Here is a 13541-nt window from a genome sequence, read left to right on the forward strand (position 1 = left end):
AGGCCGGCCCTTATCGAAGGATTGTATTTTTCTTCATGCCGAAGACACTACATCAGGCCGGCCGGCTGGGAACGTGTCCTTGGTACGGGGAGGTACAAGAATTTGGTGGGCGGCAGGTTACGGGCCGGAATTTTCCATGAGGAAATGCATCTCTATATTAGTGAAAGTCTTAGGCAGTTACACGTTCAGTCCGTAGGCGGCATCTGGCCGTTAGCAGTAAAGCTACTACTTATTCCAGGGAAGACAGACGCCATCTTGAAGGCGGAGAAGAACCGAGAGACAGATGCTTTCCTAGCAGAATAACCAGAGAGGAGAGAGTAGCCGATAAGGAAGAGGTCCCAGTGACTCGAAGAAGGGTGACTCCCGGCGAGCCGAGATACAGACGAGAAGGGAACCTAGATGACCACTGAGTGCAGGCTACATACTACTAAGGTGATGTCGACCCTTTCTTATTAGAGTGTACAACTTAATCTTTCACTTTTCTTTGCAGGTTATGTGTTATATCGTAATGTTATGTGATTATGTATGTAATGAGTAATAAAATATCCAGTTTGTAGTGAACCAACATGTACTGCGTGTTCTTGTATAAGAGGGTAGCCTATTCTTCTAGTCAGCTGCGGCTACATGAACAGATGTTAACCCTGATCAGGTAAGTGGTAACTGAATAAGGGAAAGAGGAGCCCCTCGAACCTGAGAACAGGCTGTGCTCAAACTGACAATCCTTGTGTGATCTGATGAATAGTGAGCCCTTTTTGTATGTTATGGTAACCATAGGATGAACTGTCGTATGAGACTGCCATCTGGGTAGAGAGGTCTGGATTCGTAGGGGATCGCGAGGCCGCCGATTGTGCTGATACTGTCGTCTGGGCAGAGAGGTCTGGGTTAGTAGGGGACCGCGAGGCCGCCACTTGTGCTGATACTGTCGTCTGGGCAGAGAGGTCTGGGTTCGTATGGGACCGCGAGGCCGCCACTTGTGATACTGTCGTATGGGCAGAGAGGTCTGGGTTCGTATGGGACCGCGAGGCCGCCACTTGTGATACTGTCGTCTGGGCAGAGAGGTCTGGGTTCGTATGGGACCGCGAGGCCGCCACTTGTGCTGATACTGTCGTCTGGGCAGAGAGGTCTGGGTTCGTATGGGACCGCGAGGCCGCCACTTGTGATACTGTCGTCTGGGCAGAGAGGTCTGGGTTCGTATGGGACCGCGAGGCCGCCACTTGTGATACTGTCGTATGGGCAGAGAGGTCTGGGTTCGTATGGGACCGCGAGGCCGCCACTTGTGATACTGTCGTCTGGGCAGAGAGGTCTGGGTTCGTATGGGACCGCGAGGCCGCCACTTGTGATACTGTCGTCTGGGCAGAGAGGTCTGGGTTCGTATGGGACCGCGAGGCCGCCACTTGTGATACTGTCGTATGGGCAGAGAGGTCTGGGTTCGTATGGGACCGCGAGGCCGCCACTTGTGATACTGTCGTTTGGGCAGAGAGGTCTGGATTCGTATGGGATCGCGAGGCCGCCGATTGTGAGATCTTGGTATACATAGTAGGAATCCCTTGTCCTTAGGTGATAGATATATGTGGTTGTAGGATTGTAAATAGGTTCTAGGGAGGGGGTAACGTTCTGGCTGGGTTAGTGAGGCCCTGATGAGTGGGTTCTATCTGATCCGAAAACCCAAGCAGAACACCGCACAATCGCATAATTCCAGTGGCCCCTATTTAGCAAATAGAAACAAATAATGAAAATCCATAGTTGCCACTATACCGTTTGTGCAAACTTTAGCAGGTGCAATAAATATCGATTCCCAAAATCTATCGTACCCATTAGAAAATGTTGGGCGAGGCCTGATACAAATCTGTAATGGCAGTAATTCAAAACTTCTAATGGCAATATTTCCAACCCGCGGAGTCGGATTTCAACAGGTACAGCAATTTCAGAGATTTAATTGAAACCCATAGTAAGAGCCTAAAATGTTTCTATCCTTTGCAGTTTTGAGAAACACTTACTTTTGTGACATTCTTCATTTAAAAAAAATAAACCGAAAGCAGACATTTCTGTTATAGAGTCATTTTGGTAAATAAATGAACAAAATAGCTGCTTACCCGAAATGACATTTCAAGGTTTTCTCCACCCCAAATGTCCATACCAGAATCATATGTTCCTATCTCTTCAAAGTAATCTCTGTGAATTGAAAATAATCCACCAGCCATCGTAGGGGTTCTATATGAAATAAACATAAAAAAACATTTGCTGTGGGAACACTTCATATATCTAAATAATTTTCCACCTTGACAAATTCTTTAGAATATTAAATAAAGCATGGTTCTGTAAGCAATGCTTGTTTTAACCATATGCCTGTGATGGTAAGGTAAGAGACATTAGTGAGCATGTATTTTTACACAGTTTGAATTAAGCACAGAACATCAGGGGCCGTATCATGAACGTGTGCAATCCACCCTGCATGGGCCATCGCAAATATAACAGGTAATTTGCAAACAGCACAGAAACATGAAGCAGTGTTGGCCACATTCTGCTTTTCAGTAGTTTTATCGGCGGCTTGTACAATTACTCATAGTTTCAGAATTGAAAGGTACTACAGCACAGATCGCAATTTTTGAACAAGCATTGGCAAAGCCAACAGACCTGGCGATGCCTGCCTATCTTTTGGCTTTGCAAATGCTTGTTAAGTTTGTTAAGTTTTTGTAAAACTTTACTACAAAAAAAATTCAAAGGTGTCTGCCTATGCACGTTCCTCTGTAAGCATGCGCACGCATGTGTGACGATCATTGAAAGGTTTTTATAAAATAAAAATCTATTAAAGATGGTAATCCTTATGTGCACATGCATCAAAGGCTATTTTTGAATAGTTTTTGTATTAAAAAAGATGGTCGCACATGTGGGTAGATGCATCTGCAAACAAGGGCAGCTGATTTCGATTTTTATGACGGAATAATAATGAATTGTGCATGCGATGTGCACATATGTATGGATGCGAGCGGTACGGTAGTAATTTTTGGAGGCTGACAGGCCCATGCCAAAATGGAAAAAAAATCATAAAAAGTAAAAGGCCAAAAACTTGTGTTAGGTAAAGCACACATTGGGGCAGTGGTCCCTGGAATTCAAGGAGACACATTTTTGTGTGGATGTTATGCACACTGTGCAGGAGCATAATGCTGCCCCTCCCGGTGAGGTAAGCCAATAGCTTAAGTGGGCTCACCCTGTGCCCCATGATATATACTTTGATGGACAGAAAAAAGGTATGAATGACACAATAAACCAACCGATAGAAAGGGCTGTCTGACAAATCACTTTAAGTAAGTTCATCCTAATAACAAGTGCTCGTCTCTGCTCTCCACCGGTGAAGTGGCCATGCTACACTCTCTTCACGTGACAAAGCATGGTTTGATGGCTACTTATCTAAATGCTTAACATATGTATTTCCAATGATTGCAAGCTGCATATTTGCATTCTTTCTTTCACAGTAGAGACGTCACATGTATTTGACACATTTTCAACATGAAGGTGTCTTGCACCAACGGAGCAAGCAAGACGGCAAGGCGGTTGTGGTAAGTGTGATGATGTAACCATGTGATGCAAGAAATATAATATTCACCATCATTCCTGAAAAGGATATTACAGGTTGCTTCAATATTACATGACTGTATGAAAGGACGTGGCCACCAGTCTTGGTCCCCTACATTGCCACAGAATTGCTTAGTGACTTACAGTATGGGGTAAGTTAAATAATATACAATGCAGTCAACAAGTAAAGCACTCACAAAAAAGAGCACAGTTGAGGCACCAAGAAAGAAATGCTAATTCACCAATGCAGATTTAATGCACCCAATTTAGGGAACAAAGCACCTTATCCTTTAGTTACTTTTGCCATTTTCAGCTTATTGCAAGATTTTTCTAAGCCGTCTGTCTGAGACCATGATAACTTTGAATTGGTAATTTTTTTAAGTCAACCACACTTTCCTCCTGAAAACCCATCTAGAGCCTACCTTAGCCTACGCCTTCCTGAATGGCACACAAAAGCACTTATACATTTTTATGAACAATTTTGCATGCCACAAACATTAGAAAGCTCTCACAATAATGTTTTACTATAGGGCTATTTTCAGTCTTGTTAGAGTTGTTAGTGCTCACACTTTTCTAGTTTAGATTGCATTTAAAATACTACTGTTATTGAAGTACCCTCTGAGTATTACATTCTCTCAAACCATGTACAGTGTTCTCCTTGCCATAAAAATCCATACATACATACACACTGTTTTGCAGTTTCAGCGTCATGTCTTGATTCCTCTATCACGTCATAATGTATTAAAACATTAAGCTAGGCCAAGCTAGCAAAATGAGAACTACAGATACACTAGAATCCTTAGCCTCTATTAGGATGTCTGTCAGAGTTGCCTCCGACCGACATCCATGCCATTCAAAACTGACCTACCTCAGGTCAGTGGTACAAAACTGCAATTACAATGGGACCGCATGTGGTGCGGGTGCAAACTCCCATTTACCTATGGGAGCTTGTGAGCCAGTCAGAAACCGTCCGCAGCACAAGCTTCCATAGAGAAATGGGAGTCACTGTAATGCATTATGGTGCCAACCCACACAGTGTAGGGATTTACATGGGGTGTCTATAGGTGCCCCCTTGGCCCACAAACAGAGGACGCTGAAAAAGGAGGGCCCTGCTAGGGGGCCCCAAAGTCATTTTCCGACAGGCTTTCCGTGTTGGAAAGCTCGACATAGAAAGCCTGTCAGAAACCGACATCATTTTCCCGACGGCAGAAACGCCGTCCATAGGAGATTATGGTGGTGGTTCCAACTTGCCGACGGGCTCCTTGAGTTAGTCGGAAACCAGCCAGAATGACAAGCCGGTTTGAATTTGGACCGCCGTAATCATAATACGGCGGTCAGAATTCAAACCAAAGATGTCGTCGGAGGCTTTCCGAACTACATCCTCATTAGGGTCTTAGTGTTATGTCAGTTTGTGACTGCTACATTTCAGTGCCTAAGCATATTACATAGAAGGTGATATTCCCTTTTCCGGATGTGTCAAAATATCACTTACAGAAATATTGTGCTACAAGAATATAATCGCAAAATATGTGCAACAAAATATTGCAGAGGTAAATATTGGTAAGAATACATATACTATTTTTATCAGCGGGTCTACTTATCTTGAAGATACATGTATCATCAATGTACAAATATAGGGTAGTGTTTATATTTGGTTGTCAATATTTCTGCAACAAGATGCTTGTAATACAATATTTAAATCTAACTATTCCAGTACCATACCATCAAACCCATGTACACCTGACATTTGACATGCACAGACAAACTCTTATAGGTCTTAACCTTTAGAAGACATGCATCATCTTTCTTTCTCATGAGAACTAGTGGATGTTCCGTAAACAAGCAATTTCCACTGCCAGCCTGCTCATCAATAAACATTCCTTGATTCACCTTTCCTGTGATGCTGAAGTAGATCTCACAAAATGTCCTACATGCCCAGACTCCTGGAACAGAAGGGTACCACAAATGACAAAGTATTTATAGAAATCTACCATAACAGACCAATTCTATGCAGGCTTCCAGTTAGGATGTGAAAAGGGATATTTTCTTAACACCCTGCTTGAAGACTTGTGAATGACAATAATGATGATGGTGTCAGTCACTAATTCTACTTTACTGCTTACCATTGTTGAATACTCTCAACCACAAGACTCTCATAACCAACCTACAACAATTAGCTTCCTTCTGAATGAGATGTAGTTAATTTAAATAATTATTTTCTCTTGATTTCCTTTCTCTACTGTTTGAATTAATATATGGCAGGACGTATTGTAGAATCTGTGGTGCCTTTCAGGACTTACGGTCCCACAAGCCTGCTGTGAGGAGGAAACATAACATAAAAATGATAATACCAATGAGTTATTACATTTTATGTTTCCTTTATTTTACTGCTGCAAGCAGTGGGGCGATGCTCCTCCACCTTAGCAGAGGAGCCGCCACTAGTTCTATAGTTTTATATGTTATAAGTTTCTTTCTGATTCTGTCTCTTGTATATCTTCATGCCATCGCTGGACATTTCAAATCTCATTTGGCTCTATGCCAGCTCCACGGACAGTTTCAGCTGTGTGTTGTGGGTTTCCTTGGAGAACATTAATCGCCATATTCAAATAGCCCTCAGGACTGACTTTTTGCAGCAATTCACGCCTTTGTAATGTCTCCATCTTCAATTCGCTACATTTACCCTTGCACTTTAAAAGCTTTCTGTTTGTTTTAAATCTGACTTGGGCTTACTGCTTATTTCCTTATTTTCCACTCTCTTCATTAACCCTGACCTCTTCTGTTAACAGGGAAAGCACATATTCAACCAATATGCCTTAATCTATGGTTTTAGTCAGTGCTAGTTTTTGAAGTATATTTTGCATTATTTCCCAACTCCTGAGTATTTCTCCTTTTTTTCTTTATATCAGTGTTACCAAAACAAGAAACCTAGTACCCTTAAAAAAAACAAGTACCCATTCTTAGCTCCCTGCTCCAATTCAAGAACTCACCATGCTCCCCAAACGTAATCTGAAGATCTACAGGTTAATCTGCAAGTCCTCTGGAACAAGCACAAATGAGCCATTTCCACCAGGATTACTACAATGTCTACAAAACTAGGTCAAGGATGTTTCAATGACACCGCTGAGTTTCAGTGGCCACCAAAACCTTAAATTATTGGCCTATCAGAGTCTTCTGTTTGACCGTAAGACCAGATAAATGACACAATTACAATAGACCACTGTTACTGCTGCTACCATTGCTCTACTGAGGCAAGGAGTACGTCGCATTTTCCATGGAGGAAGACTAGTTAAATTGCTGTGCATCATGGGTTCACTACCTCTAACCTCTTCCACCTAGAATAGTGAATGTGACTCTCCAGTGTATGCACTTTCTCAAACCTTTATTAAATTGGTGTGATAATAGTAAATATGACCTGCTCCCCACAGTGTATGTTCATCAGTGTTTGTTAGACTGATGAGAGAATAGAAATCTGTCCTGCCTCCAATATATTACGTTTGCATTTATATAGCGCCTACTCCCATCTGTGTTTGTTAGGATGGAGTTAGAATAGTAAAATTGACCTCCTCAAATGTATGCACTTTCCCCACGATTTATCAAATTGGAATTAGAATAGTAAATTCTCCTTCCCAATGCAAAATGTTTACTTGCCATATTGTTTGTTGCAAAACCAAAGGGGATGATGGACGGAGTGTTGAACATTGCAAGCACTCACCCCCAGTCAACTGATCTGGGTTTAATCCATCATGATTCTTTAGCTCACTCCGCCACCCCAGTTCAGACATGGACATATGCAAATCAGTCTGACCCTGTGCCTCATGGAAACAGTCCAGCCCGAACTGCCAAGCCATGTCTTCCCTGGACCGGAAACAAGCCTCCTGACACCGGTTTCGGTTTCATAACCCTCATCAGCCAGGCTATCTTGAATCCAGTGGCAAAGTGAGCAAGGGACCCACATCTGGGCATACCCTGCCAACTTACGGCAATCAAAGCAAAACCAAAGGGGATGATGGACGGAGTGTTGAACATTGCAAGCACTCACCGCCAGTCAACTGATTTGGGTTTAATCCATCATCATTCTTTAGCTCACTCTGCCACCCCAGTTCAGACATGGATATATGCAAATCAGTCTGACCCTGTGCCTCATGGGAACAGTCCAGCCTGAACTGCCAAGCCATGTCTTCCCTGGACCCGAAACAAGCATCCTGGGACCGGTTTCGGGTTCATAAACCTCATCAGCCAGGCTATCTTGATTCTAGTGGCAAAGTGAGCAAGGGACCCACGTCTGGACATATGCAAATCAGTCTGAACCTGTGCCTCATGGGAACAGTCCAGCCCGAACTGCCAAGCCATGTCTTCCCTGGACTGGAAACAAGCATCCTGGGACCGGTTCAGGTTCATAACCCTCATCAGCCAGGCTATCTTGAATCCAGTGGCAAAGTGAGCAAGGGACCCACATCTGGGCATACCCTGCCAACTTAGGGCAAACAAAGCAAAACCAAAGGGGATGATGGTCGGAGTGTCGACCATTGCAAGCACTCACCCCCAGTCAACCGATCTGGGTTTAATCCATCATCATCCTTTAGCTCATTCCGCCACCCCAGTTCAGACATGGACATATGCAAATCAGTCTAACCCTGTGCCTCATGGGAACAGTCCAGCCCGAACTGCCAAGCCATGTCTTTCCTGGACCGGAAACAAGCATCCTGGGACCGGTTTCAGGTTCATAACCCTCATCAGCCAGGCTATCTTGAATCCAGTGGCAAAGTGAGCAAGGGACCCACGTCTGAGCATACCCTGCCAACTTAGGGAGAACAAAGCAAAACCAAAGGGGATAATGGACGGAGTGTTGAACATTGCAAGCACTCACCCCCAGTCCACCGATCTGGATTTAATCCATCATCATTCTTTAGCTCACTCCTCCACCCCAGTTCAGACATGGACATATGCAAATCAGTCTGACCCTGTGCCTCATGGGAACAGTCCAGCCCGAACTGCCAAGCCATGTCTTCCCTGGACCGGAAACAAGCATCCTGGGACCGGTTTCAGGTTTGTTTGTTGGCCTGATGTTACAAGTTTGCACTCCCCCAAAATATGACTTTACTGTATTGTTTTTTAGATTGGACTTAGAAAAATGCCCCCCTCGTATGTATTTTACCCAATATTTTTCAAACTGGAATTAGAATAGTAAACGTTCAAACTCCCTCCCAAAAATATTCACTTACAATTTTTAATGGCCTGGAGTTAGAATAGTAATCTTGCACTCCCTCCAAATATGCCCTTTCCACAATGTTTGCTGGATTGTAATTAGAACAGTGTATCAAATTTTTCGATGTATGCCCATTACTCAACATTTGGGGGACTGCAGTAAGAATAGTATATTTGCACAAACCTCCAAAATACACTCAGCACAATATTGGATTGGTGTTAGAACAGTACCCACCAGCTCCCCACAAACTATGTAACATCCCTAATGTTTGCTGGAAAACAGGTAGAGTGGTAAATCAAATATCTTGCACCAAATATATTCAATTCCCTCAATTTTTGTTAGATTAGTGTTAAAATAGTAAATCTGATGCCCCCCAGTGTCTGGATTGTTGCCAATGCTTGTAGGACAGGGGTTAGAAGAGTAAATTACCTGCCCCCCCCCCCACAAAGGGTGCACTTTCCCATTATATTTTGGACTGCAGTTTCCCCAATGTTTGTTTGACTGGAGTTAGAATAGTAACATTTAAATCCCTGCATTGAAATATACACCTAGCATATTTGCTGGACTAGATTTAGAATAATAAATTAAACTCCTGTGTATGCATTTTCCTCTATTTTTGTAGGATTAGAGTATAAAAGTAACCAAACTCCCTATCCCCAATGGATGAACCTTCTAAAATGTTTGTTAGACTGGAGTTAATAAAATAATTCTGCCCCCATCCCCCCTCCTGCCCCCTCTCCCAGTGTAGGCACTGCCACAAATATTTGTTGAAATAATTAGAAACGTATATTTACCTCCACTCATATTCATGTACTTCAATGTTTGCTTGATTAAAGTTAGAATAGTAAATTCATCCCCTCCCACTGTATGGAGTTCTCCAGTATTTTTTGGATTCAAGTTATTACAGTAAAACTCACCACCCCACAATGTATTGCAGTTATAATAATTCAGATCAATTATTTTGTATTTGTTAATTTCTTTAATGATTTTGAACTGAGTTACTTTCATCCTGGAATTTATTGAAACTATTTTGAGCATGTTTATTTTAAATGTATATATTTTTTACATTTATTTTCCTTTTAATTAATTTTCTATTGCATTTCATTTAAACAAATTATTTTCAGTTTTTTAATTTCAGAAGCATTAATTCTGTTGCACATTTTCAAAAAATATTTTAATGGTTTAATAAATGTGAACTATGTTTCTATCTTTTTATATGAAACTCTTAATAAATATGCAAGTGTATATTCTCTTTCAATATATATTGATAAGCGCATTTCTGTTAATTGAAAATATTATTTAAAAAGATGTATGTAATTTTAAGAAAAAGTGTTTCTTTTTTTAGTTGATACATTATTGTTTTTATGAGATTTTACGTAGATATTGCATTATTTTTTCCACTTAATCAATGCTGTAGTGTCTTTAAGACATGTGCAGCTACCTTCCAGACGGTTGCCTCTGCATTAACATTCATCCATCTCATCATAGGCATCACCATTCAGAGAACCCTGCCAATAAAAAGGACTCAGCAGCATGTGCCCTCGCTCTAGTTTCTATTAGCACCACTGTCTGTGTTATTCCTTAAGCTAATGTGAGACCAAGGCCCAAAACATCCTAAGTACCAGTGAACATTTCATTGTGATAAGCTGTATGTGTCAACTCCACGTGTTTCACATATAATATTGATACTGTTAAATGTTACTATGCTCAATATGACTTTAGGGTAAGGCATTGAGAGCTATATCACTTAATTTGAGAATACTATTTTTAGAACTATTTTGGATTAACAAAAGCAGTGCAAGTCAAGAAGAGAAAAGAAACCAGAATGACATGTCATGGAGCATAGTGTTCCAATGTGTGTCATGTAATTTGGAGGCATGCGCCTTTTAACATAACTATTTCAAAGCCATTGCTGCTCCCAGTGGATGACAACAATCCCAAAATTAGTATTGGGTGAAAATAATGATTTAAGGACTGATTTAGAGTTCGGCGGGCAGGTTACTCCATCACAAATGTATCAGAGGCCCTGCATTATAACCTATGGCACTTGCAATAAGGCGGATGGGATGTCCGTCATGTTTGTGATAGAGTGCCCATCCACCAAACTGTAAATCAGGCCTTAAAAGTGAGATCCAGTTTCTGGTCCCAAAGGCTTGTTGAGAATATATAGAAACTGTCCCTTTAGCCACGGTACTATCTGCTCCAAGTACAGGCACACATACTGGGTAGTTGGTGCTGTGAATGCTCATATGATGTGAGGTTTGTGGTTTGAGCTAAGAATTTCACCCTTACCTGGCACTATAACCCTTGAAAGGCAAGTTGTCTGCTGTGGAATGCATAGTGTGAGGTACCATAATTGAAGTCAATATTCGCATGCAACTTTTTGATTAAGTTTCTACACGAATGTAAACAGCACATTTTCGGCAAAACCCTGACACCAGTTTGCCCATGCTGTCTGTGAAGTACAATACATGGGTGTCAGACCTGGCATGCTTGTAGTCGTTGGCCCTTACGTTTTGCCTTCTGATCTCCTGTTTTTGACTTCGTTTTTGCTGGCTTTAGGAATCTGGGCACTTTACCACTGCTAACCAGTGCTCTTTACTTAAAACATGGTAACATTGGTTTATCCACAATTGGCATATTGTATTTACCTATAAGTCCCTAGTAAAGTGCACTACATGTGTCTTGGGCCTGTAAATCAAAAGCTACTACTGGGCTTGCGGCACTGATTGTGCCCCCTGTTTAAGAAACCCTTTAAACATGTCTCAGGCCTGCCACTGTAGTGCTGGTGTGTACAGTTTTAAACTGCCAAGTCGGCCTGGGCAGTTAACCTACTTACCAGGCGTAAACCTTCTTTTTTTTATTACATATAGGGCACCCCTAAGGTATGCCCTGGACAGCCCATGGGCAGGGTGCAGTGTATTTAAAATGTAGGACATGTAAAAGTTTTGCAAGAGCTAGTAATGAAATACTCAAATCTGTGTTTCACTACTACAAGTCTTTTTTCTCCCTTGGATAACATTGGGTTTGCATCTTATGTGTGTAATTTTCAATTGGGAAGAGATAGGACCCCCACATTTGGTGTCTCTGGAATCCCAATTTAAAAACACAACTTATGTTGAAGTTGACTTTTAAATTGCAATTCTGAAAATGCCACTTTTAGAACATTTGTATTTTCTTACTGTAACCATTTGGTGCCTTCTGCCTGTCTCTGGAATACATGACTGGGGTGGGTGACTGCTGGCTTCCTGCATTTCCTACAGACAGGCACTCACAAAGGAAGGGTATGTAAGACGGGGTGACCATTTGCATGCTGATGGGACATCCTGAGCAAGATGTGAGGGAGGAGCTGACACACCTGAAAATGCTGTGTCATGTATCAACTCAATGGGTTGCATATCACCCTGCAGTGAGTCTGGAGTCAGGGCAGGGAAGAAAGGGACTAGGTAACTTCACACCCTCTATTTGAATTCTCCCCCACTTCAAAGGCCCATCTGGGCATAAGCAAAAACAACAGTTGATGGACAGAATGCAGAACAATGTCATACATTCACCCCATTACAGAGATCTGGGTCTAAATCCATCGTTTTTTGCTCACCATGCCATTCCAGTTTGAACCCAGTCATATGCAAATCAGTCTTGACCCTGTGCCTCATGGGAATAGTTCAGCTCGAACTGCCAAGCCAGGTCCTCCCTGGACTGGAAACAAGCATCTTAGGACCTCGCACAGAGACTATATTTATCAAACTACCGAGGGCTCTAAAATGATGTGCTATCAATACTGGAATTGTTCTTTTGAAACTATCAAATAAAGTTTAATTTTTTGTACTTTACAAACGGCGTTGCAGCCTTCTGTGTGACTCTTCAACTTCCGTGGCGTCAGTTACGTAGGCCACATTACCCTGGGAGGTCACGTGATGCGGAAATGCGACATGACACAGGAAACACCTTTCCGGGACATACACTCGCTACTTAAACTCCCGCAAACGTGCCTTTAACATCTCCGGGTTGGTTGGGATCGTGCAAGTACCACGCGGCCGGTTGACTGTTGCTAAGTAAGTGAGCTTTGTATTTGTGCCGGTAGACATAATTTAATAATGTGCACGCTTGGAGGCTTTGTAAATATAATACTTTTGTCCTCTGTTAATTCCTCACAGATTTTGATTAGGAGTCCCGCCACCCACCAGAACCCAAGGAGCGGTGTAACTCAATTTTTAACGTAAGCACTGTGTTCTTTCATGATTTTAAAAGGTAGCATTCACTTTAATATGCACAGTCTGCCTTATCCGCCAGCATCTTGATGTTTGTGGATTAGTCATGCTCTCCTAACATATGTACCGCTGGTACTACCCGTGCTGGTTTGCAGGCAAATATACCTGTCATTTTGTAAATACATGTGAGTGTGCAGAAGTAAAGATGCATTCCTCTGTGTCTATCAATAGCGTACAGTGACACTACAATGATGCATGTCATTGGCATAAGTGTTTCACCATTATAAAACAGAACTGCTTACAACTGCGGCATTTGTTGAAGAACTTTGGGCTGAGTCTAATCACTACAAGGTTTTTAAAGTGCATTCATGCAAGTGTAACATATGCTTTGCAAACTGCTTTCTGTTCTTGTTTTACAGATAGTAATGGCTTTTGAGAAATGCTTGAAGGCTGCAACGTAACTGTGAGTTTTTTCGGTTGATTCCACGACAGGTCAGGGTACGCCTTAGCGTGCGTATACCGCCGTGGTGTAGCTGGTCCTGACAAATGCT

The 13541-nt window shown here is 42.2% G+C and overlaps 1 protein-coding gene across 3 annotated transcripts in view; it reads right to left on the reverse strand.

The window, feature by feature from the left end:
- The window catches only part of GALNT13 (polypeptide N-acetylgalactosaminyltransferase 13), a 1132509-nt gene that overhangs the window by 513139 nt on the left and 605829 nt on the right, over positions 1 to 13541 (reverse strand). For all 3 annotated transcript variants that reach the window (XM_085645529.1, XM_085645528.1, XM_085645527.1), the window contains exon 6: positions 2094 to 2211. In XM_085645529.1, the coding sequence (XP_085501655.1) occupies positions 2094 to 2211 (118 nt within the window). The remainder of the gene's footprint in view (positions 1 to 2093; positions 2212 to 13541) is intronic.

The sequence above is a fragment of the Triturus cristatus genome, chromosome 3_1, assembly GCF_964204655.1.
Source record: "Triturus cristatus chromosome 3_1, aTriCri1.1, whole genome shotgun sequence".
In the NCBI taxonomy this organism is placed as follows: domain Eukaryota; kingdom Metazoa; phylum Chordata; class Amphibia; order Caudata; family Salamandridae; genus Triturus; species Triturus cristatus.